At 36.4% G+C, this 27,369-nt stretch overlaps 1 protein-coding gene across 2 annotated transcripts in view; it reads right to left on the bottom strand.

Annotated features, from left to right (window-relative positions):
* Window positions 1-27,369, bottom strand: part of Trim9 (E3 ubiquitin-protein ligase Trim9) — a 115,554-nt gene that overhangs the window by 84,455 nt on the left and 3,730 nt on the right. For both annotated transcript variants that reach the window (XM_011053758.2, XM_011053759.2), the window contains exon 2: window positions 24,280-24,555. In XM_011053758.2, coding sequence (XP_011052060.1) covers window positions 24,280-24,555 — 276 coding nt within the window. The remainder of the gene's footprint in view (window positions 1-24,279; window positions 24,556-27,369) is intronic.

Genomic DNA, 27,369 nt, shown 5'->3' with positions numbered 1-27,369 from the left:
AATCATTACTGAAGTGATATTTTTCACAATAAGTTCTGTTGCAGTTTAAGTTGCTTATTAGAATCATTATTAAATTGATGATCAATGTAATTTGTTATGTTATTTTCGGCTTCAGTTTATAAGATTGTGTTTCAAGTACAATAAATCGAATTGACACGCAATTTACAGAACTGAGAAAATGTATTTGCAAATCTGCATCTGAATATTATCAAGCACTAAGCTCCATCTAAACTTTGATCTTAAATAGAAATCTTCTTGTTTATATAATATTAAAGTTAAGTTTCACTGTTTCATTAGTTTAAACTATGATATATATTTTTTAAGTTGATTTATATATTTTATATTAATTACATACGTTTGTTAAATTATTCAATATTAGAACTAACGCGATCAGAAATGCCGACCTCTCTTTTTTCAAAAATCTTTAGTCTCTTCGTCGAAACTATTTCGGACGTCGTCTGTTAATAACATATGCGAATCGACAGAATGTAGGATCGTCGGATGGCGTCGTCTAACGAGATAAGCGTCATTCTTAATTAGCTCGTCAGGTAATTTAACCGAGTTTTTCAGAGTGGCTGTAGTCCTTATTAAAGTTCGATAATTAATTACGCGCTGTGCACGCAGACATTGCAAGTAAGAATAGCGGAGTCAGCATGCACAGCATCCGCAAATGGAGATTTCCGGTAACCGACGTGAATTATATAATATTTAATCAATGATCTAATCGCGGAATTTTGCACATCCATGTTGCGCGGATTCATTATTAAAATCCGGAATTGTTTATGCACGCCGGCTAACAACATTAGCTCGCGTTTGTGTAATATACTATAGCTTACTCGAGAATTAGTGTATCGAGTATGCCAAAACAATTACCTGTTGTTTCGTCTGAGAACTAGCTGGCACAAGATGTATTAAATTCCCATATGATGTATTAAATTCATATATTATGTCTTCACAAATTCTTAATTCTCATATCATTAAGATATAAAATCATTAAGATATATCAATAATTGGACGGTTAATCAGGATTTTTAGGATTTTCTAGAAAAATTAATAAAATATACAAAGTATGACCATTACGAAAAGTTTACAATCTTGAATCAGTCATAATTCAAAAAGTTTTATTGACTCTTCGTCTCATCGTAAAGAAAAATTGCAATAACCGCAAATTCGTCAAAAAATTGATTAAAAAGAGAAATAGCAATCTGTGTTGGATAAACATCTGTTTTAATTACCGCGTATTTCGGAACGTGATTATTACAGTCTGATGAAGATCTTTCTGAACCCAGAACAAAATAAGCCTTCCTGACACAGGACAGCTTTTCCCACGCGAGTCACTCGCACGCAAACGATCGATACGCGTTGCGCCCGGCGCCAAAACATGCGTGTTTAGTGTGCTTTTCTAAGAGCACCTGCCAAATCGTGGTCGTTCCACTCTTGTTAGTTTCTCGGCTCCATTTGCCAGCTAGAGCCGGGCTGGGTCAAGTGATCCGGCCACTTGAGACCGCGTCCGAGATGCCACGGCGCCGACAGCTCAGCTAGCTAACAGGAATTGGACCAAAAATATTTCCCGAGCCCCGAGACACTCGGTAAAAAGTGGATCGTACGCTCGTCCCAACGCGACCAATTTAATCCCTCGGAATAATCCAGTTTGATATAAGTAGAAAATTATTACACGTCACTATTCATTTTTTAAGAGAGATATGCTATTGGATTATGTTGAATTCGACTAATGTAAAAAGGAACGAAATTTAGACTGACGTTTAAATATACAGAGAGTATTTTAGTTTAAAATAAAACGGGATAATTTAGATAGGATAATACAAATTTTCAAATTGTACAAAATATTGAGACCGCATAGTGTATTCAATTAATTGGCGCAATAGTATATGTTTTGTACGTTTGATTGAATGCACTATGCAATTTCAATCTTTTATATAATTTGAAAATTTTTGTTAATCTATAATATTTCGTTAAAAAATTTTTATGTACACGCAGAAGGAATAAAAAATAAAAACAGTTAAACGAAACTACAAATTGATTTGCAATTATATTTGTTATTGTTTCTAGTGTATTATGATAAATGGTGTGTTCAGTTCAAATAATGTAATTATTTCTAGTATAATATATTATGATAAATGGCATGGAAATTCAGATAAGAGACAATAAGAGAGAAATTCCTATATGATTTCCATTTAACTGTCTCTCACTCTCCAATCTACTAAATAATCAATAGTCTCTTTTAATAATCTCAAAAGAAGCAGCACTAATACTAAAGCTACACAAAAGACTAACCTGATATTCGAATGATCCAGATCGACAAACGATAACGCTCCGTTAGTGGACACTAAGCCGGGGAGCAAATGCTCAGCTTTGATGAGAAAAAGACGATGAAGGGAGGCTCATCCCGACGTGATGGCGGGAATCGTCGTTTTTGCGAACTCCAAGGAAACCGATTTCCCGAACATTGCGCAAGCAGTCGCCTTCTTAGGCGCGATTTCCTGGAAAAGTAATTTCCCGTAGGAAATCCTCCCGACTCACCTCGAGTCGAATAACAGTGGCTGAAAGAATCTCCGCCATTGTGGAAGGACCTCTTGGCCATCCTGTCTAAAGGAACCCGCCAGCACTCTTGAGTAATACCACTGAAAAGAGATTATCCACTTCGTATATTTACCCCGAGACTTTCATCTTCCTTGTATTTACTGGAAAATTATCAACAATGCGGCGAGAATTTTCGAACGATACCAGAATAGCAACATCAACGTCTCTTCATTGTGGAAATTAAAAATTAAATGCCTCAAAGTTTCAAACGAGAAACATTCTTCTCATAATATTCTGATCTATTTCACAATTCAATAATATCAAATTCACTAATGGCAATATAGAATAATTGGCTTTAATAGTATAAAAATGCCATTTAAATATTTAATCTTTATTATAGATTTACTACAGAAGCAACGTTAAAAAATTTAACTACAGAAGTACTAAAAAAGCACGTATTATTTAAGTATTATAATTCAAACGAAGTTCAACTTTAAAGTACTACAATTTCGTCGGATAAAAGAAAAGAAAGTGCCTATTAAAGTTGTGCGCTCGGGAGGAAAACACGCCTTGTGATTTTAGCAAAATAAATGCTCGATCATATTTCGAAAAGGAGAACTACTTCCGGCGACGTTATCGTCGCCATTATGAAGGTACTTCTACAAATTGGAAGTACTCCCGATATCAGGCCCTGCGACCATCGATCGATACCGCCTCATTAATTAAAAGTCGCAAGGAGGGGAAGTGAAGGTGAAACGTGAGGTTAGGTACTGGCGTTGCCTACTCGAACATTTAATAAGCTTCGGGAATTCCGAAGGGAGATGCTAAAAAGGCGGCTACAAGGATGACGTAGTCGTTCTCTTTCCGGACCAGGACGAGAGAAGAAAGGCCGGTAGCCCTAATAAAATTAAGAGGCGCGCGAGAACTTCAGGAACGCTGCTCCCCTAAATGGTATCCGGAGGATAAAATATTTGTATGCACGAAAAAAAGGTACGCTACGAACAATCAGACAGTTGTCCCGTGCCGGAAAAGTGCTAAACTTTACATTTCAATCTCATCCGTCTCCAACAAACATAGCTCCATTAAACGCTCTCATTTTCTTTATCGTACAAATAAAAAGTCTGCAGAATAACATAAATAGAAAAATCAATTCGTACTGCTGCACTTTCAACGAATTGTAATTTCAACGAGTTGTAATTGAGAATAAGTATTTGTATTTGATATATTTTTTTTAATCCGAATCTGACATAACTGGACTCAAATTGGACTCTCTTTTCGCGACTAAGTTTCTAATTAAATTACAATTATCATATAACATAATAACATAATAATATAAAAAATGTAATATAATTTCAATATTGTAGTTTCAATAAACGTGTTATATCGAATAATCTATGCAGTACAAAAAAAAATCCATGAATATTTTATTTAAAACAAATTTCCAAATTGTAATATGATTGTAATAGAGAATGTAAATATTTCTTTCTTGATATATTTGTTCAATCCAAAGCTGGTATAAAAATTCAAAACTAGACTAGCAACTTTATGAAAGTATAATATATCTCTAATTACAGTGTCATACAATATAACACAAGAAATATATCATTTCTAAAAATCACTCTATGTGAAAGTCTCTTTCACGACTCAAAGAATCTCGTAGCTTTTCCGCAAGCATGCCATTCGTTTACACGATTCTAAATCGTCGGTCGATCAAACGGAACTTTGAATGGGGCAAAATTCTCTCTTAACATTTCGTTTTCGCATGTCGCGCAACGCACGCAACAAGTAACTCAATCGACGACACGTCGGGAAAGTGTCAAAAGCTCGCGTGAGCTGAAAAATTTCAGCGATAGCTTTTCCTGGCGCGACAGCGAAAAAGATCGCGAGCATGGAAGTGCGACCGGAAATCGAGCATGGACGCCCATAGTTATTCTATTTCGGCGCTCGCGCTTTAATTTCCCACGAGGAATCGCCTTTTAAAATTGCCCCCCGGTGCGGGTAACACGTGCCGCATATATTATACGCGTGCAGCGTACTCGATGTAGCAGACTAGATAAGCAATCGATGCCGTGGCACGATAAAACCATTCGCGAATCGCTCGTGCTCGTATATTACCGTTGATTGCCGATAGAAAAGATGATAATAATGCACGTTGAAAGCGCAATAATTTATGTCGACATATTCTGTATATAATTTTGATCCTTAACTGATCCAACAAAATAGAGTTTTGTTCATTATTGATGGAGTCTTGGTGGACAGCTTGATATAAATTATGAAAAAGAATACTTTAGAAAATAAAACATATTTATCTCCGCGATATCAACTATATAATATATGTGTAGAAATTTTGTAAACGCATTTTGAGCATTTCAACCAATTGAGATTATACAGAGGAAAATTATCAAGATTTCTATGCATGGAAAAAACGTTTTTGCTGATTATCTAAAAATTTAGCTAGATACAGATCTGAAAATTATTTTGTTGGAGCATAGAAATAATTATATGGGGACGCACAAGAGTGATGATTGTGTTACAAAAAGTTTTGACATTATAACAACTTGTTCAGTATATCTAATTGGGATAATATATTATTTTCAGATCTGCATCTAAGCTAACTTTATAAATACTTCAGGAAAATCACTTTCTCCGTGCATGTGGCGTATGAAATTTAGATTCCATAAAACAAAGTAGATTCTATAAAGTAAAAGATTAATTGAAAAATCCAAGTTTGAAATTTTATACATTAATTTAGGAAATTTCATCTTTGCCATAGCCAAATAAAATCGACAGCTTAAATATATTTCCCAATTATCAGCTAGACTTTTATCTTTCTTTAGACTTTTATCCATTCTATCTAATATAGACAGTATATCTCGTAACTGTCGGGACCCCTTGTTGAATCAACAAGAAATGATGGTTCGGGATTATTACTACTCCTCGTTGTTACAATGAACTTTATTTCAGCATTCGAGACGCGGAATATCAAGAAATCGATACTTAATACAACGCGTGTCTAACACGTTGACGACAATTCTATTATTCTTCATCGTGATAATATTTCTATTTAAAGATGATTACGATTTAAATTAGCGAATCACAAAATTTCTCTGTTCACAAATATTATTTTATTATAAATAATTATCAGAGTCAATTATCAAAATGTATCTCTCTAAGATAATTTAAAAAAATGTATTTCCTAAAACATTTTCAATTTTAAAAATAATTGAAAGCATCGTAATCGATCTTTCACACATACCTTCTTTTTCTCTCAAATACAACATATACTTAACTTGTGAAAAATCGTTACTCTGACATTTCCAATGGTTCTTCAATTCCAAGACGAAATCACTACTACGTGTCTATAGGATGTACCTCAACCGGATGATTAATGCCCTGCTGTTCCGTGTTACCAAACTTTACGTAGCAATTTATTCGTAGGAAGCTACTTCGCGTAGTTGATCTCACGGCGAGAATCGAGATAGACGAAGTATCACGGCAGTGAATGCGAAAGTTCAATTGCCACGTACACGGCGTCGCGATGTATATAAAGTAGCTTGCACGCTATACGTGAGGGAGCAGAGTCGGAGAGACCCTTCGTTGGATCAAGGGAAAATAATGGCTCGTGGGCCGACTGATCCCTGGCCGTTACGGCGTACTTTATTCTCGTTTCCGTGACACGCTCGTCGACGAATCGTACGTACATACGTACCTCGTAAACGACTCGCCCGCGTAAACGAACGCGCCCGCGCTGGTCGTGGTGGAAGCGGGTGGAAGCGGGTGGAAGCGGGTGGAAGTAAATTTCGCGCTGAATTAGCGATGACTCATTAATCGGACCGGGACGGATAAAGCAGCCGTAAACCCACTGCATTGCGCGCTGCACGCTTTTGTGCGCAAATTTATTTTTCACGAAACACGTCACTGTTTGTCAAATTGCACGATAAACGCGATCAAAAAATGATCGCGCGCGAAATCATTCGCGCGGAAATATAAATAACGTTTGCGTTGTACTTGCGATTTGATTCCCACATATTTATATTAATATTTGCGCGTACGCGGGGCAGAGTGGTTATATTTTGTCGAACGCATTTAAATCATAAATATATAACTGAAAAATTGAATGTTATTAGCATTATTTTAAAACGTGAATGAAGCAACGATAGTATCAATGCTTATATTGTTACAAAAAAAGAATTACAATTCAGTCGTTGTATATATATATATATATATATATACGGAAATTACCATTTTGTTGAAGTATATCCAAACATTTAGGTAGATACAGATTTAAAAATAATTTTGCTGGACCATCAAAATAATGTAGGAAATTCGAGCATGACTGTAAAAAGTTTTGACATTCAGCAGTCAGCTTGAGCGCTCTATATAATTATTTTAATAGTCCAACAAAATTATTTAAGATCTGTATCTAAATTTTTAGATACAGCAAAATCCTTCTTCCCGTATACTTACAGGAGCAAATTGCGTATTGGCAGGTTAAGAAGCCGTGTATTTTGCAAACTGAAAGAAACATCGACGCAAACATATTTCTGAACACCTCACCGAGATCAGCCCCCGAGTACAGGGATAATGCAGTTCTGGAGGAGGGCGGGATTGCTCGATGAAAAATTAAGCGGCATGTATTAAAAAGGGCGCGGAAAGAGCTTTCGAGAGGGGGCTTTTATCCTGGCTCGTTGTAAGCCACCGTAGATTCGAGTGGCATCACAGACTTCGACGAGGCAACATAAAGAAGTAAGTGAGCTACAGGATGGGGAAATAATAATGGGAGGACAAACTTCCTGCGCCGCGAAGAGAACTAGCAGGAGGTGGAGAATTAGAGAAGAGGCTTCATTCCGCGAGACGGCGAGGAAGGTAAAAGACGAGATCCCGAGGTATCGTGGGAACGGGATGAAAATGTTGGCGGGTGAATTCGAGGGTGCCAGATGCCGGGAGGAGGAAAGACAGGCATAATAAGGACACTCGTCGAACAGGACAATGATTATGTAGGTATTCTAACAGCGGGACGTGCGGGAGAACTATCACGTATCTTTTTAACCCGTTTCATTCAACGACGCTTTTCTATCTCGCAGACGCGGAACAATGTGGAATAAACAATGCGCGCTCAAGGGATCCCGGCATCGCGGAATGATCTACGAACCCGGAGCGGACATGAATTATGGGACTTTGCCGGTGATCCTCGATTATGAGCTCGGTTAACACGGCTCGCAAAATATCAAAATGTCTGAATAGCAAATCACCCGTCATTGTGAAATTTTCACGAATATTCCGTACGCAGACACGGGAATAAAACGAGCATCGAGATGATCGTAAATATTTTAGTAACATATTGGTATCGTATAAAGTATCCCTTTTTCCCATCCCACCTCGTATAACGTCGTTCCTTGTCAATATGTCAATAATCCCGTATCTGTCATGTTGGATAACTTTTAAATATCGTTTTTATTTCAAAATGACTGACGCAATTGCCGTTACAGATTCTACAAATACTGCAACAGGCTGTTAACTCGACTGACGCGTTATTAAGAAGCTTTTGACGCAAATAATAAGGACGCAAATAATAAGTGCGCCGCTGCAATTAAGTTTGATTGAAAGAGGAGGTAAAGGAGAGACCACGGGAGGTAAAGTAACCGCGTTTCGTCGACTTCCATCGGTTCACCAGATATTTCCTATTACTGTGTCCGAGGTGAGAAGTTCCCGGGAATGGAAACGCAACTTCGCGTTCGGATAAACGTCAAGAAGTTTAATAAGCCCACGAGAGAGGGAAGGAATGGAGCGCCGAGCCGGCATCGTGACCTAAGAGGTTCGATCGCCGATGCGGTTGTTTACGATCGAATACGCGGAAGCAATTAACGATAGCCCGTGATTTGATTACGAAGTTCTGAGACTCAAGGGGGGTCTCTGTCGATCCGCGGCGAACTCCTGTTACTAGCGCGAGACCGAATGATTCAATTTCAGCGCGTCAGATCCGTCCGGACGTTAATTGAATGATCGAACTTTCCAACACGTCCGACAGGAATCGAGCGGTTGGCTCCTGCAAGCGACAGACCGAAAATAAAATTTCATCGTCATGTCGATGGATGAACGTCTCCAACGTAGAAATTTACAGACAAACGATATCATAAGATTATAACGATCGCGTATGAATTTTAACCTTCTGAGGATTGAAGCTTTTTAACAAGGTAACTTACGGAAGATCTTACTTTCTAATGAAATTTGATTCTGGTTTCACATTACCAAAATTCATATTTCAAAAAATAATCTAGTTATCTCGTCAAACTTGATTTTAGGAGTTCTTGATATCTCTGAGCTTGAGTATAATCTGAAAATATCAAATTTTAAAAGAATAACTTCCATGAAAGAGGATGTAGTGTCATAAAATTCATAATCGAAGTTTGAAAGTCAGTTTAGAGATCAATACTAATACTGTTTACGTAGCATTGAGCTTCAAATAAAGTGAAACTGGAAATTTCATGTTATATACCTCGCAATTAAAAATTCCCTGAACGAGTTTTATGATAAATCAAATTATTTTTTTTAAATTCTATCCTTCATATTACATTTGGAATTTTTTATTTTTTACCTCAATTCGAATAAAGCATTATCAATTAATTCAGACCAAGTTTCATAAAAATTGAGCGAGCAGTAAAATAAAAGGAATGACTCCAAGCATAGAATTAATAGAAAACCTTAAAAGCTGTGACCTTTTTATATTCGAAAAATGAGCCGTTTCCTGGATTTGCCAATGGACGAAATCTACATGCGCGCCTTTGTACGCCTTTTCTAAGGTGTATACTCAGTATGTACACCAGAATGTACGATTTAAATACGCTCTCATGCATTTTCTTTCACAGGGCTTTTCTTCTCAGTGCTACATTGTCCGCCTTTTACTTCAAGTAAACGAGTTGCCAACGGATGGAAATTAAACGGGGTTTCTTTGACAACCCTATTCTGACAAAACGTATCATAAACTTGTATGAAAAATGTGAGCCGTCGCTATCCTTAAAATTTGTTAGACTTGATATTTTCTTAAAAAGCCATTTAAAAATACCTACATATTGTATAATATTAGGTGTTGGAATTAATTCGTAGCGTTTTTAATGAAAGAATGTTATTTATTTCACATGAACATTAAAAAATACATTAATGAAAGTACTTCCCATCACTTGTAAAACGCTACGAATTAATTCCAACACCTAATATATATTTATTATAATACCGATTCGGTTTCTGCAATTTCCTAATTAGACTTACCACTGAATACATTACGCTCATTATGATAGTCGGATGCATTAATACGTCAAAGCTTTTGCATCCCGTTGCAACAGTTTCTGAGAATAACACCGCGCTTGCAAATCCCTCGGGCGTCACACGTCCCGCAAGCGCCTTCTCCACGAAACGCTAAGCTCTAATAAGAGAGAAGTGTATTTCGAGGCTGTGAATCGTGACAGCTACGTCGAGACGAGGGCCGCGGAAAGGCGGTCTAGAGAGAAATTCGCCCAGAGTTACTCGTGGCGAATCCAGTAAGACGAAATTTGCGCGTCAGACGTTCACGCAATACGCGCAAAACCTTGTATATGCCCAGAGTCGTGAAGAAAAATTGCATCGACCATGCGTTCCGCGAGGATTTCATCTGGGCACGAACGAACTCACAAGCTGTAATATTCCGTGCACAAAGAGGAGCTCTTTCGTTCTGACCCGTTTTGACAGAAAAACATAAGCGTATTTGTATTTTGTAAGAGTATTTCCTTTTAATATTTCTACTGAATATTAAAATTAATATACATTTGTTTTCAATTAGAAAATTAATTTCCTTGTAAAAACGTAATGAATATTATTTGTTAAACGAATTATAAATAGAATTGAAAATCGGAATTATCGCAGATGAAATAAAAGTCAACCGATTGCCAAAAATGATTAAAATTTTTTAAAAACTCATATATTTTTCTGTTGATATACTTAATTTTTTTTTCAAATGAGAGAAAAAATTCTGAAATCAGATTCGAATCCCGACTAAGATTTTTCGCAATAAATTCTGTGCAATTTTATGATGCTTATTAGCACTATTATTAAATTAACGATCAATATAATTTGTAATATTATTTCTAGTTTTAATTTATAATTGTGTTTTAAGTCCAACAAATCAAATCAACGCGTCACTTACAGAATTAAAAAACGTATTTGCAAATTTGTATATATTACCAAGCACCAAGATCTGCTTTGGTCGAAAATATTCTTTCTCTTATTTAATTATCTTATTTATTTATAATGATGTAATATTTTTTTGTTATGTGGAAAATGTTTTCAATATTATTCTTTATCTCTAATTTAATTACAAGTATACAAAAAATCAACATATTCATTACGGTTTTATGACTAAGATGTTTATTACGACATATAATACATTTTCTTTTAAAAATTTAATTATCATAGAGACATGCTTATACCTTATGTATTATATTTTATTAAAGAGATGTATGTTAATTAAACCGTTAGAAAAGAACCACACAGGAGAAGAAAACTTATGATGCACTAGCATTCCGTAGTTCAACGAACTCTAAACCAGCAAACAAATAATGTCAAGAATGCAACGTAAAATTTCTTACCAAGCTCAAACTTAAATTTCATACCAACAGCGTCACACCGTCTTTATTAATTTAAACTACGATTAAAATCGAAGTGATTTTAAGCGCTCATCTAGATAGCCAAATGTTATTTAACTCTCGTTTTATTTTTTTAAATTCATAATGTATGTTACTTATTCATAATATATACAACTTTAATCCTTGGGCTATGAAAAAATCTTCTTCGATAAATACCTCTATGTTTATGAAAAGTCAATTTCAAGTACCATTTAATCGCACAGGTAATTGTTAATGTGAAAAAAATTCATTTAGTATCTCCATAAATAATCACGCAGTACATTCATCTCACTACGTTGGAAAAAATAAAGGCAATTCAACGCCTTGAAACATCATCTCTTGCAGGACATAAAATATATTTTACATAGCATGAAATAAATATACGACAATACATTATACTTTGAAATCAAGATGCTAATTTGTAATTCCTATCCTTTATCCTGTTCTATTTTTATTCCCGGTTCGAAAAAAGAGATCGCGCAAAACATGTATCTCGAAACATATCCGTCACCTTCTAATAACGTTTACGTAAGAAATAATTGCAAGAGTTATCCAATCGTGCACTAATAATTGTTAATTACAGGAAAGAAAATCACGTCTTGCAATACTTCACACATTCTCATGAGCGATAATGCGACGTTCACGAAACCACACTGCTTATTTGGATCTCGTCGTACAAATAATGACGGCGCGCCGACTTCACATAAATACACAGTGCACATCACTGATTGTATTCAGTAGAGAAAACGCAGCAACTGTTGTAAGATATTTTTACACGACTGATTTATACATTTAAATTTAAAGTGAGATAATAAGGGTAGGCCAATTATATTATAAAGCTTACAGTAGTTGCAAAGTTTTGTTAAACGCAACATATAACATTCACGTTATATTTTTGCGATTAAAATAAAGAAATTAAATTTATTCTTGATAATAAAAATTAAACAGGTATTGATAATATTTACATGTAATTAAAAGAAATCAACTTATTAATATTAACAAGATTGCACCTACATACAAAAAAATCTAAAAAAAAATCAAGAGCAGTGAACATCGATAACAAGAGTCACATTGATAAATTAGTTTGAGCGGATTCTCTACAATATTAATTAATACGAAACTTAGAAATTATACAAAAAGAACAGAATTTCTGGATTTTGTTTTGTCTAAAACTTTAGGTAGATACAGATCTTACAAAAATTTTATTGAACCATAAAATAATTATGTAAGAGATTCAAGCATAATGAACAATGCACCAAAAAAGTTTTTTTTAACATTCTAACAAGTTTGAACGTCCTACATATAATAATTATTTGATAGCACAAAATTCTTTTCAAATTTGTATCTAACTAAATTTTTAGACACTTTGCAAAACCATTCTTTCTTTGTATGTAATCCTTTTTATTAAAAATTAATTATTGAACCACGAAGAACAAAACTTACGCGAAACTAACTTTCACCCGAAGAGAAATCACAGTTTCAGACATGTCACGTAAAGAATATTTAATTGACTTTCAAGATCTATCTATTAAGACATTTCAGCGTCTCGAGACTGATTTCAACCGAACTTCTCGCAGATGTGTGAATACAGAAACATGTCTTAACTGCTATTTTATTAAACTGTACCTTTGAAAAACTGCAATTTTTAAATTCTTTCTCTTAAAATCCGATTTATTTTTCGTAATACAGAGAGATTTATTTAGACGATATTTCGATTTTTCGATAAGTATCTCTTTCTCCCTGCTTTCTCTTTTTCTCCCCCTCCCCCTCTCTCTCTCTTTCTCTCTTTCTCTCTCTTCTTGATGTACTTGAGCCTCGTCTTCCAGCAAAGTGCAGTCGGATAAACTGCATCGCAGTCTGGTCGCACGTGTCTCCCACGTCCGACCTCGACACTTTGTTCGCCGAGGCGGATTATTCTCGACGGTTCGAGCCGCTTCCCTTTCGAAGTGCGTTCGACCGTTTCGGACGACGAGCGCGCACGTGAAAGCCACCACAATTCCCTTCGATAAACAGCAAACGCGCACAAATGTCCATCCCCTCGCTTTCACCCGCCCCTCGCGCGCGCCCTTAGTTTTCATCAATCTGAAGGTACTCTCGGCGAAACGTTTGCGGCGCTCGAGAGTGCTATCACTTGCTATCGTTCACCACTAGGCAAGATAAAAGGGCAAACAAAGAAAGAGTGAAGTACCACCGAATCCCTCTCCTGTGTATTTCACCAAATAAAATGCAAACTCTTCGTTAAAAGTGAATACCTTATTACACAGATTGGAAGTAGAAAGTAATTGGATTCGAAGGATCTGCCCAAGAATCTTTACCTTCCATCTATCTCTTGCATGAAAAAAATATAATATAGTAATAGAATAGAAATATGATAGTGATAGAATTATTTTTAAAAAAAGTGAAATAGTGTGAGAGATCTTAAAATTAAAACTGTATTCTGTGACGTCCAGTATAAAATATATTTTTTCATTTATTTCTTGCAAAAAATATAATATCGTAATAGAAAAATATAATATAGCAGTAGAAATGAAATGAACAAAAATAGAACAGAAAGATCTTAAAATTATAAATTCTATGGCATCCAGCGTAAAATATCTTTGCATCTGTATAGTCTACTACTATATCTAATTGCATATGCATAAAGTTGCACACACGCAAAAATTCCAAGAACATTTGTGTAATGCAAAATCCACCGCAAATAGTCGTGCAAGTACGATAAAGTCCAACGTATGCGAGAGACAGTACTCGGGTATTCCCGACGACGCGACGATGGTGAGGAGTTAATTTCGCGAAAACGCATTAAACACGCGACGAGGCGGGGCAGAAGGTGGCGGAAGGACCAAGGAACGCAATAAAGGCACTCGACTGCAAGCGAAACGGAATAAGGGAGACCGCGAGAGAGAGAGAGAGAGAGAGAGACACGCACACCAGCAAGAAACGCACCGAGATATTATCCTTCCTTCGGTTCCATGTAACGTTTCAGTATCGCGCGCGCGAGAAATACGATCCTCCCTCCCTTCCTCTCTGCCCCCTTTCCTTCTCTCTCTCTTTACGTATATTACCCGCAAAAATTGTCACTGACCCATCCTACTGGGATTCCGCGGTTCACTGCACCACACCCGTGCGAAGCACCCGACCAGACAGTACGGTATCCGTGCGTGCATTCGCCGATGCACACGCGTGCAAATATCTGATCGCGACGCCGCACACGTTTATACGCATCCTCCCCGATCTCTCCGGCATTCGATACTGCAGCTTTAAAGACCATAGCGGTACCGCAGACCGCTATTTCGACCCGAAATATCGGTTTCATCCGCGAAGGAGCGCTCGCTAAAGCTTACTGAAATAGTTCCGTTTTAATCAATATTGTTTGGCAAAAATCCAAGTTGCTGACCTTGACCGATCTTTTTCAAAATAATATAAAACGAGTATTTTTTTGAATATTAATTAAAATATTGTTTTTTATCGGGTCTAGAATGTAAGAAATAGTTCTTCTTTTCTGGGTACATGTAATAATAAAATCTACGCATAATATTCTATTGTATATATGATATTCTAATTTTAATTCTTAACTCTCCCCTATTAATGACGTAAGTTTCTGAAAAGACTTCAGTCTAAAAATATTAAAAATCAATTTTCTTTTATGTCACTAAATCTATATTGAAAAAAATACTCCTAATATCAAAAAGATTCTAATCTAGCCGAATCGATAAAGTATAATAAAATATCTTTATCAATTGTGATAATGCCAACAAATATTTTTTATTATTAAAAATAAGAATCACAATCTTTCTATGAAATAATCAATTTGATCATACATATTTTTATAAAACAGAAAAGTAACATTTCTCTCTATATTTTCTGCTATGAAGGGGCTCAACTACGTATTGTATCGCCAGATAAATGGCAAACGAGTAACAAGATAACGATCGCCCGTTGCTCGATTGCACAGCCGGTGTCGTTACAGTCAATAAAATAGAGAAAAATAGAGAAGTCGTTACTCCACGACGGGCTTTCCCATCTTTAAGACTGGCCACCGTACGCAATATACACTCCAGAGAGTGTACCGCGTGTCTGTATTTAAGTACGCGCTGCAAACGATCTGCCTCTAGGGTATGCGCGCGAGAGAGACTCGAGTTCCCGCGGCAAAAAGAAGAGACGAACTAGCCTTCCGCGAGATGGTGGGTGGTGGGAACTGGCAGGACACGAGGAGTGAGAGAAAGAAGAACGAGAGTGGAGAGAAACGAAGGACCGGGGAAGGAAAGAAAGGGAGAAAAAAAAAAGGGAGAAAAGAAAATACCAAGAGCGGTATGTTATGGCTGTCTCTGTGCACGTACACACAGTTAAATACACCCGCACACAGGCACGTATCGGCACCGTGATACGTAATACGTGATATCGGAGAATCATCCAGTCCTGGGCCGGTTTGTGCCTCATCGCTTCTATCTCACCCTCGCCTCCTACATCGCCCGTGAACCCGGCTGATACCCAGGTACCCCTCTCGCGCGTTTCTGCCTTTCTTTCGCTCATGTGCCCCCAAGGCACTTTGAACCTTTCCTACGCCACGCGATATCACGAGCCACGCCGTGGCACACTAGCAATCGAGCGTACACTACCTTCGGATCCCTCTGTACAGCTGTATCCCTTCTTCCTTCGTCGTATTTCTTCACTCCTCGGCCACATCGGCTTAAGGCCCGTTTAGACCTAACGATTTTCGAAGGTTATTATATACCAGCGACCAACACGTGATATATAAAAATCTGCATATGATTTTGTTGCGATGTAGTGATAAGAATAATATGCTGTTATCAGAATATACACGCTATACACATTTTATAATCAGTTAAACATTTTTATCTCTAAAGATTTGTGTATGAAGTAGTTGAATAGATCCTGAAAGGTATGCTAATACAATAAAAACTAGATGCCAAATATACATTGAGAAAAAATTACAATTATTATAATTTTTTGTGAGAAGTGACTTTTTAAAAGGAGACTATAGTTGTTTTAACTATGCAAATGTATAATCGATTGTGTTGTATTAATAATAGTCACGTACATCTTGACATATTTTTTAATTATTTTAATTATTATTATATTTTAATTACATTATTTAATTATTATATTATCACATAAACAGTGAGTAAATTTAAGAAAATAGTTATATTCACTATAATTACGGTCGCATTTACAGAATAAAAATGTTTATTCCATTTATGTTTTAACATTTCATTATATTAATTAATATTTATAATTATTATAATTTGTAGTATAATTTTTTCATTTGAGAGATATATTATCAGATATGATATATTATCAGATATTGTTATTATTAACATTATAGCAGTAATAATCATAAAAATGGAGATCCTAATAATTATTTTACTACAATATATATTATTGTCACAAACATATTTCTCTCAGTGTACTTTTCTAGCATTTGATCGGTTTTGTATCAAACTACTCTGGTAATATGGAAATGAAATATATTTAATGGAGATATTTTCAATCACATTTTTCGCAACGCGGATTTCATAACTTCATTTCAATAAAATACGAGATTCATCCAAGTGAAAAGGATTGAAAATCAAATATAATTCCGCATCGTTGTAGCTCCGATATTGAATTCTGCAAGATAATTAAAACTGGCGTTCAGTTCCCTTTATGTGAATGCCGTCCACTTAACAAGGGAAATTTCAAAAGGTAAATGCGTCGTACTCTTTCCTATGTTATGGAAATGATCACACTCATCTCGGCTCACGCGACTTTCCCTTTCTGAAAAGATCTCTCTTCGAAAAAGCCCGATCGCAGAATCTCTAAAGATCGTTTTGTTTAAATGGGCCTTTATCCGTTTCTCGCGCTTGCTCGATTGCTTATTCGCTCTACTTGTTCACTCTCGTCTGATGCTCGCTCTCATCTTCGCTCGCTCTCAACCTCCTTTACTCCCGCGCTACCTCGTCCAACTTTTCCGCCGTCTTAAGGGGCCACGCGGATACGCTCTTTGTGACATGCGAATCGAGGCGTGGCTGTTTAAGGCAGGCAGGCAGGCAAGCAGGCAAGCAGGCAAGCAAGCAACCAAGCAAGCAGGCAGGTAGATAGGTAGACGCGACTCCGTCGACGCGACGTTTCCCCCACGGCCAGGAAATTGCGAACGTCGCGGCGCGCGTACCTTGATTTTTCGACAGCGATTTTCCCCTTTCTCGTCGGCTTCCGGCGTCTCTTTTACCTGCTTGCTCTCCCGCCGCGTTGAAGAAAGAGCAGGCAGATTTCAGTCGCTTCGAGGACGCTCCTAGACGGCGCCACGACAACGCAAGAAGACTGGATGAGGTCTCGTGCGTGCCTGACTTCTCTCGCTCAACAGACTCGCTGCACACGGCGTGAAGGAAAGGAACTCGAAAATTTAAAGGCATGAAATGCACACCTCGAAGAAGAAAATGCCAACTCAACTCGCTCGGAAGTAAAAGGCTCCCTAAGTTTAATTAAGATTGTAGCTTTGTAGAATTTAATATAATTTCTATACACTGGGAAGAAAATGAGAAAATCATTTTTTATATCTTATAAATTTTTAATCATACTACACAAAAGAATAGCGATTTCACAGGAATAAATAAAAAGATCCTAATAAAGCCCATAAGAAAAATCGATATAGATAGGATATATGAAGTTGGAACGATATTCTATTAATATAAAAAAAATAATGACAGTTCTAATAGCATTTTTTCATAGTTTTTTCATAGTTCTACAGTTCCTTAAAAAATAAAAACAAGTTTCGCATTTTTTATGTTAAAAAACTAAAAATGATTTACATGGAAATTGCTATTTAATGAACTTAGTATTGCTAAACCGGGAGTTAAAACATCTGCATTTATTGGAATTGTTTGACTTACAAATTTTTATGTATGGTACATAAGTTACACAAGTAAAAAAAAAAGAAGGCAATTTCATAAGTGTTACACTAAGTGTTTCAAAGTGTTTAAAAGTGTTTCCCCATTGCATAACGATTTCCGCAAGCTATTTCCTCTTTCGCTCGTAATAATTCTTGCGAAACGCGCAATCTACCGCGGCAATTTTCAGACTTAAAGAGGCTGCGTGATGATGTCTGCAGGATGGCGAGATATACCCTTCGCAAACAATCGATTCCACGCGAGCAAACTTGACACAGAGGATCAGGGTCAACCCTTGTCTATTTGCCGCTAACAACTAAGTAATCGAATCTTGTAATACATTGCTGAGACTTAGACCATTAGGTACACAGTGGTATGCATATTTATGCATATTTACGCAAGCCCATGCAAGATTCATGAAGCTTGCAAATGTGATATTCGACTGGGAGCACACGCACGATTAGATTTCTCTCTGCATCCCCGGAGTTCTTAGAAGAATTGTACAACAAACGGTCTTTATAAAAGATAGATTATCTCGATAAAAAAAAATCATATAACTCAACTTGGTATATATTTTCTTAAAAGAATATATTATTTAGAGTCTATTTATTTTGTACTCTCTAAAAGTGAATCAGTGTATTATCATTGACTTTAGTGCTACACTTATAACTGACGTAAATCGATAAATATTCGCTGAGATTACAGTTATAAGTGTAGCACTGAAGTCAGTGATAATACACTGATTCGCTTTTAGAGATTAGAAAAAGAATTGACTTTATGTTTTTTATAAGATAAATTCTAATCTACTTTTAACTTCCACATGTCTTCGGAACTTTTCTAATATTATTATTGACGCATCTGTGAAGGTAAAAGCAAGAATTTGTAATATCCCCAAGAAATTCAATAAAGACGCCGTTCGCTGGTCTTAAATACTCAGAAAATTAATGGAAATAGAGAGCGACGTTCCAACGTCACGCGTCAGACTATTAAAATTAAAACGTGGTCTTTTATCGATTAAGCGGATTTATAATCAATTTTAGTCGAGAACGCGACCGCGATCGAATTATCAATTATTATTATTACTATTATTATTGTGGTCTTTCGCGGCCCACTCAGCCATCATTCAGCCACGTTATCCTCTGTTTAAAACCAATCAAGACTATCAGCCATAGTTATTAGCGTGTCGATTAAGCGCCAACGCGCAACTTACTCGACACGGTGATTTTATCGTTGCGATACGATACAGGCGATAAATGCTACAGCAATTTTCCGACGCGACGCCGGAATAAGGACGATCGTTATCCGACTAATAAACAGTTTTTTTACACAAATCGCGAGAAGACGTATTATTACGCGATATATAACGTGCTTCAATCAGTTATTACGATATCGCTAAATTATATAGATTAAAGTCTCGATCGTAGGCTAAAAGCTTGAATCGAGCGCGAAGTATAACTGCGGGGCGCCGGAAAATAACTCTCTTAACGCGCGCGTGCACCGAAAGAACGCCGGCTGATTAAGCGTAGATTATTTCCTATTATTTGCATCTCAAGTCCGACAAGTACTGCTTACGCACGTTCGCTCAGCGGATTGCATTATCGCGATTGCAGACACGAACACCCGTGCGGCACATGCACGCGGCATTCCCGTGATTAGCCGACGAGCAGGCAGACTAATTACCGAAATATCGGGTGCAACACGCGAATATTACCTTGTACGTCAACATTAATGTGTAATAATGGCCAGGGTATCGTTACGCAAACTCCGATACATGTGCGTGAACGTGTGGCACGAGAAGGACGGCTCCGGGGATGCGAAGGAGAGGAGAGAGAGAGAGAGAGAGAGAGAGAGAGAGAGAGAGAGAAATGGAGAAGACAAAGTGACGGATGATTACGTGTCAAAACGCGACATAACGTTTCGCGTCGAGAAACGGGATCGTAGCTGACACGATTACGACCCGCACCCGTATAGTAGTATAGCCTACGATCGGCTTGCGACCCGGTATCTTCGCAGCCCCCGCTGATAAACGAGCCTGTTGCAAATTACTTTATCGCGACTGCACTTTCAGCGGGCTCCCTCCGCACCGCTCCGGTCTCGATAAACGCCCTCGGCGAGATGCATTATTCAGAAGACGCTATTCGACTCAATTGTGTACCGACTAACCGGTGAAAATGCTTAGCGACGTGATTGACAAATAATCGGATTATTTACAATTACGTAAATCACAATTGTATAGCGACTGATATTTTCTAGCTGCTTGAAGTGGAGTTGTTTGCAACACAATTGCTTTTAAAACCAGTGACACGAAGAAAAACATCGAAGAAAAACGTAAGAAAGTAAAACGTAAATAGCAAGTAAATCGATAAATCATAGTAGAGAATATAAAAATTATGATACAAAAAACGTAGACAGTGAAGACTGAAGCACAGGAGACCTTCGCATAATGGATAAAGCATCATAGGAAAAATTAACCAATCAAAATCCTTCACGGAAAGAAAAAATTTTGATTGGTCAATTCTCTCATGATATGCAAAAATCTGTGCTCCAATCTCAAACGCCGCAGCACAGACTTTTGCATAACATATAACGCATAAGCGAATCAACCAATCAAAATTCTTCTTTTCCATGAAATGGGAAGGAAAGGAAAGATTCTGATTGATTGATTGATTGATTTCGTTCATGCACTATGCGTTATGCAAAAGTCTGTACTTTAGTATTAAGAAATAAATACATTGAAAGAAAAGATTGACTGAATATAGCATAGTATTTTTAATTGGTTGCAGCAGCCAATTTTTTAGTTGCGTTAGCCTAACGAAATCCTATACTAACATAGGTTAACGGAACCAAAAATTGGTTGCTGCAACTAATTAAAACTGCTATGCCATATTTTACCATCTAATTTGCTGCAGCAGCCAATCTTCTTTTTCAGTGCAGTAAATAAATTAATATTTTTTTATTAGTACTGTTTACGTTATTGTCTCACGTTTTTTTGCATAAATATATCATAACTCTAAAGCAACAATATGAACAATTGCAAATCCAAATTGATTTGTTTACTGTTTAAGTCTTACTATTTAAATTCTTTTGTGTGTTAGGTTTTAAAAGATCGTCTACAATGCGAGTAATATTGTACAGTAAATCATAAGAAAATGATCAATCATAATTGATTATTTTTCTCATATTTGACTATAATTGTTGATTACTTGGTTTACAGCTTACTGTATATATTATTTCCATGTAGATGGTTAAAGTTATCACAGTAGAGACCACGAGACAATAATGTAAGCAAATCCAAAATATTGATTTACTCACTGCTTATTTCTTACTGCTTAAATTTTGTGTGTGCCATGGTCTTTACTCTCGTCTGCTGCCAACCAAAGATTGACACAACAGAGGGAGAATTGTCTATTTCTATACCAATGTAAATCAGCTTTAATTTTAACTCAACTTATTGCTTATCTTTTTCAAGTTCTAAGAATTAGAAAAAGATAAAGAGTAAATTAAACGAGCCTAAATTAGTCAATCTACATTGGCAGAAACGGGCTTCCTTAATATCAATCAGTTATCTTAATTCTCATGATCAGTAGCCACAACATAATTTGATATAACTTTTGCAGCTTCCAAATATCGATTTCTTATTACCCAAGCTTGATTTAAAGCTTGGTTAATAGTTACTGAAATATGATATTAAATTCCGTAAACAGAATGCATACAAGATGAACATGAAACCTCGAAGCGATTCTTCGTTCTCATTGAACCAACCTCGATCGACTCACCAGAAGCGATTAGCGTACGCCACAGCCGGATGACAATGATTAGAGCATCGTAACACGGCAATTTTCTTGACAGCGTGCGAACTCTATCGATCTTTAACACAGAGGTCGATCACACATACATACATCAGGTCGTCTCGAGATACAATGGGTGGCGAGTGCAAACAAAAGCGAACGTCCACGCGCCTGTCCGACGGCAATCAATTACGGAATTGCTGGAGTCAGGCGGTTTTGACTGGGCCGTGCGGGCAATTTATCAGATTAATCGTGGAGGAAGTGATTCCCGGCGGATGATGGAGACCAACGTGGCGAGCGAGCGAGTTCCATATGTCAGGAAGTGACCAGGTGTCGGCGTCCAGACTGACCGGCCTGGAGAGGCGAAACGCAATGGTGGCAACGTGTGTAACACACGGAAAAGGGGGTGGTACAACAGGGACACGCGATATCGAAACCAGCTGTCGATCGCGAACGTATCCCGAATATCGTGTCGTTGCGCTGCACTGTCCGTTGCATTCCCAGGGAGAATGCAGACGAGAGCGCGTTCAAAGGCGATATATCGTCGCGAGACCATCGCCCTTGCCAGTTGCCACTGCAATTTCGCCGTCGGTACGCAATTTGCGCGGGTGTTATCTCGCGGCGACGACAACGGAGACACGATAACGCTCGGTGGCGCTTTGAAGTATGAAAAGTGCGATAGTACTGCGTTAATACGTCGTTGGGAGTCGTATCTATTGTGGCCTTATGAAATACGGTTCCGATAAAGTGGATGTATTCTTACTAACGATATCGCGAACGATAACAATGGCGAGGTAAAGCAGATTAGAGATTATATACTCATATTGAGTATATAATCGAGAGATTACGTATCTATATTGAGAAAATAGTGTTTGGTATTTGTGACTATAATTGTTTGGTAAAATAATTATTATATGATTAGAACAAGCTTCATATTTATGATTATTACTGCTGTTAATAATGTAATAATAATGATACCATATATGATAGTCTTAAATAAGAAAATTGTACAATAAATTGTTGATAATTTTAAATATTAATATAGTGATATATCAAGATATAAATTGTAAATAAAATAAAAATTTATTTAATAAATGTAACTCTAATCATTATGAGTATAACTAATTCCCTAAATCCACTTAGTATTTATATGGCAATAATAACTAAGAAATATGTTAAGAAAAAATTAAAGATTTTTAAGCAGTGTGAAACTATTATTAATAGCAAAATTGACTATATTTGCATGGTTAAAATAACTATAGTCTCAAGAATTTATAAATAATAATTAAATTATAATAATTGCAACTATTCCTTTCTCTCAGTGCAGTATAGTATATACAATAATAATTCCATACGCAAAGTTTGAAAATTTAACTACTTCAATTATGCGAGATAATGTCTAATCATCCGCGCAATTATATGAACATCTAATTATGATCAATTACGTGGTATATTTTACGCCCGTTTAGTTGCATTTGCACTCCAATTTTGATGTGAGTATGAGAGAGAGAGAGAGAGAGAGAGAGAGGGGGGGGGGGGCAATGCGCGCAAAACGTATGATTGATTAGCAGAACGGCAATGTATTTTTCATCGTCGATTCCGCTAATGACTCGCACATAGAAACGTGAGATCCCGCGGCATGCAAAATGCGATAGAACAACGGAAGCTCGACACAAAACTATGATTTCAAGCGCATCGAAGTGCGTACACTATACGTATGAGTGAGTAGATTGAAACTCAATTATTGGTCGTGTTAACGGCTTGGCACCGCATCATCCATTATTTTCGGATTTTGCCCATGCAGCTAGGCACATAAATTACGCATCGGAGTTCATCATCAAATATACATATATTATCGCGCCACGTATTTCAGTGCAGCATCATTCTTCAGTATATATAAAATCTGTATTCCCCTGGCTCCTACTATCCCCCGTGCAACCACCTGGACACGATATCCAGCATTAATCGCTTGAGGTTTCGATTCCAATACTGTCGCCTATTGCAAAGCACGATTGTTGATTGAGGATGTGACGGTAATCCAAATTACCTGATCTTTGTATCCTACCTTTCTTGCAATTCTTTTTCTTACTTTTGTGTGTATATCTAATCTTCACATCAGAATTCTACCAATGTAGATTAACCATAATCTTGATTATAAGAATTAGAAAAAATGATGAGTAAGTTGAACTGAGATTAAAGTTAATCTACATTGGCGGAAAAGAGCGTAAGAAAAAAGTTCTTGGTACATTGAGAAAAAAATTTATGTACTAAATCTTAATACAATTTTTTTCAATAATACTAAATAAATATTTATTTTATAATCACAAGCGCTAATAAATTTTTCTCTCAGTGCATATTTTAAATTGTCTTTTGATCTAACGTTTGATCTAACGTTCAAGATCATTCACTTACCTTTTGCGCTTTGCAAGCAGCGGCCAACGGCAGAACATCGTGAGGATGTGCGGCGTGACGATCACGAAGACATAGAGCGCATATCGCGATTTTGCAAAGGGCGCAATAGAGAGTCACCGCTTCGCCATTGTGATCGTTGCAGATCGGCGTGCCCTCGGTTCGAGATCCCTTACTTCCACTTGATTGCCAGCTGCCTCTCGGTGGTCCCAGATTGTGGGCTGCCAATGGGCCCCTCTTCGGATGACAGGACTCTCTGCAGGCGTCGCAGTACAAAACCTGAAAGAAGAATCGCCAAATGTCGAATTTGCAAAATACAGAGAAATGTTAAAAATACGAGAGAGAAAACGCACGATATTCACTTACAAACACACATCAATATTTAGAATACCTAATGGATGTCTAGAGAAAAAAATTGTCGCTATAAAAAATACCGATAAAGTTTCTGCAGCGTTCAAAATTTTTTCCCTCCGTTTTTTTTTACTATATTTTTTTATTGAATAATAAATGCGTAGATATACATATGTCGATAAAATTTTCTTATTTACGTCAAGTATCAAATATATTTTATCGAATTTATACTAAAGTGAGTATAAACTAAACCTGCCAATAAACATTAATTTCGTGAATATTTTTTTTTTTAGAAGCAATTTTTACGATATTGTTCGGCGTTATCAAATATTCCTCATTCCGTTAGGTATTTTCTTCTCGAAAATAATATCATTTCGATTATCGATAGCCGAGGTATTGTCGTCGCGCGGAAATGTTGCCGGTAACGAATGAAATTGCAGGCGCCATCGATTCTCTCTTTTTTTTTTTCCACGTAGGTACCTAGGAACGACCGGCGCGACGGACGCGAGTGTAAAATCACAGAAAAAATATCCGCCACTTGTCTCGGAACGCGGTATACCCGAGAGACCACCACGAGAGGGCCGAAAATGAAATTTAACACTTTGGAGGAAAGCGAGCAAGAGAGGAGGCGAGACGAGGATGCGCGATTGGCGTACAACGTTGTCGCGCAACGAGATATTTCATGCGACGCGACACTCCGAAGCGCGGTAACTCGATCTTTTCAAACAGAACGCCGAACAATATAAAATCGCTCTCTTTGTCACAATGTGAATGCAACGTGGCGACGATTTGCGTGAATACATTGTGCAAACAAGTGTTGTGCGAGCCGGAACTGACAATTGTCGAGAAAATATCATTTCCTATGTTACTCAAAATTAAGAAAAATTTGTTTAATTATATTATATTATGATAAAAATATAGTTTTTAAAGAGATAGATCAAAGTTATCATTTTTTTAAAGAAATTTTCAAAATCGAAGATACATATAATTTTCAGGTTTTACAAAAGAAATTATCTTAAAGAATAAATTATGAGATATTTAAATGTAATTTAGATATATATTCATAGAAAGAATAGTTTTGTTAAAGTATCTAAAATTTGTTAGGTATAAATCTGAAAAATTTTGTTTGGACCACAAAAATTATGCAGGAGACTTAAACTAATTGTTAGAATGTTAAAACTTTTTATAGCATTGGCATCAATACTTAAACATTTTATACAATATTTTGATGATTCAATAAAATTTTCAAAATTGTATTTAAATTTCTAAAAAATCTATCTAACTAAATTTTTAAATACATACTTCAATAAAATTGTTTTTTCCTATTAAATTCGTAATGTCAAATTATACCCACAATTTGAATTATTTTTAATCGATTCTATAAATCGCCATTACTCCCACTCAATATGTCATTAGTTTAATTAAAACAATAGTTATATAATTTAATTCAAAATGTAATTTGACTAAAATTTAGTTTATTATTTACTAATAATAAGTCCATACGTTAATATAATGGAAGTTATTTATTTTAAAACTAACCCCAGAAACGGATTGATTTACACATATGGAAGTTAAAAGTAACAAAATGTTATTTAATCCAATCTCTCAAGAGATTGGATTTACATTATTCCTTTGATATCTGACAGTGCATTAAGAGCGCGTTTATATTTTACATTCGACAAATCAGAGCAGTATATTCAAAACAACGTTGTATTTTATATCCAGGAGAAACTAAAAGCGAGATAGAAATATCTGTTCTCATAAACAACAAAAATAATGTTTGACACGTCGGTTCGACTGTTGAAATTAACCGAGAACATTCGTTTAGTTACGAAAATTAAGTGAATAAATTCGCCGTGCCTTTCGTACAAGATTTGTCCCTCATACTTGAAATTTCGACCAGCGAAATTTCTGTCGTTCAGAAGACACACCCACGATACCCGATATTAATGTCGATAAAGATATAGACGGCAGCTCTTGTAGCCAAGAGCGACTCTAGTGCGCTTATACCACGAAGAGAAAAGTTATGAAGTGGACTTCGAGGAAGAACGAGGGGGAGTTAACGAGCCTCTGGATGAGGAAAGCACACAAGAGAAATAAACACGACTGATGCCGCGGTCGTTAAGAATAGTAGCCTTGGGAAACTTTTGCCGTTGCGGATCTTACGACGCGGCAGAAGTTTTCCTAGGGAATGATCGAATCAGCGCCAGGCTAGAGATATCGAAAAGTGAAAATGACAAGAGACATATTAGACATTATCCTTTGGTAAAAATAACATCGCATTCGGCAAAAGCATGTTTTATATTCCAACGAGATAAAATATGCTAGATAAGCACAATAACTATCGCACGCCATGATAAAAATACACAAAATACTTTTCATTTTTTTCATCATTTTAAATTTTTTTTTCTATTTTTTGCAATAAGTTTTTTTTATAGATTTTTATACCAGTATAGTATTATCAAATCGACCGGATCATCAATTTAATTATGATACACTGTTAAATTCATAATGTTATTATAATAACGAGTTATTTTCTCATCATTTCTATAAGTCGATCATACTCAATGTATCGTTAATTCAACTAAAACAATAAATTAAATAATTCAAAAGTGTATTAAATTCGATTCAAGTTTAGTTTATTATTTACTAAATGCATATATGAACATTGCTAATTACTTTGAAACTAATCACAGAAATGGAATGATTTATATTTTAACATACATATAAGTTAAACATAAC

This window comes from Acromyrmex echinatior, chromosome 14 (genome assembly GCF_024713525.1).
Source record: "Acromyrmex echinatior isolate Ae372 chromosome 14, ASM2471352v2, whole genome shotgun sequence".
In the NCBI taxonomy this organism is placed as follows: Eukaryota; Metazoa; Arthropoda; class Insecta; order Hymenoptera; family Formicidae; genus Acromyrmex; species Acromyrmex echinatior.
This window is presented reverse-complemented; position numbering and strand designations above follow the sequence as displayed.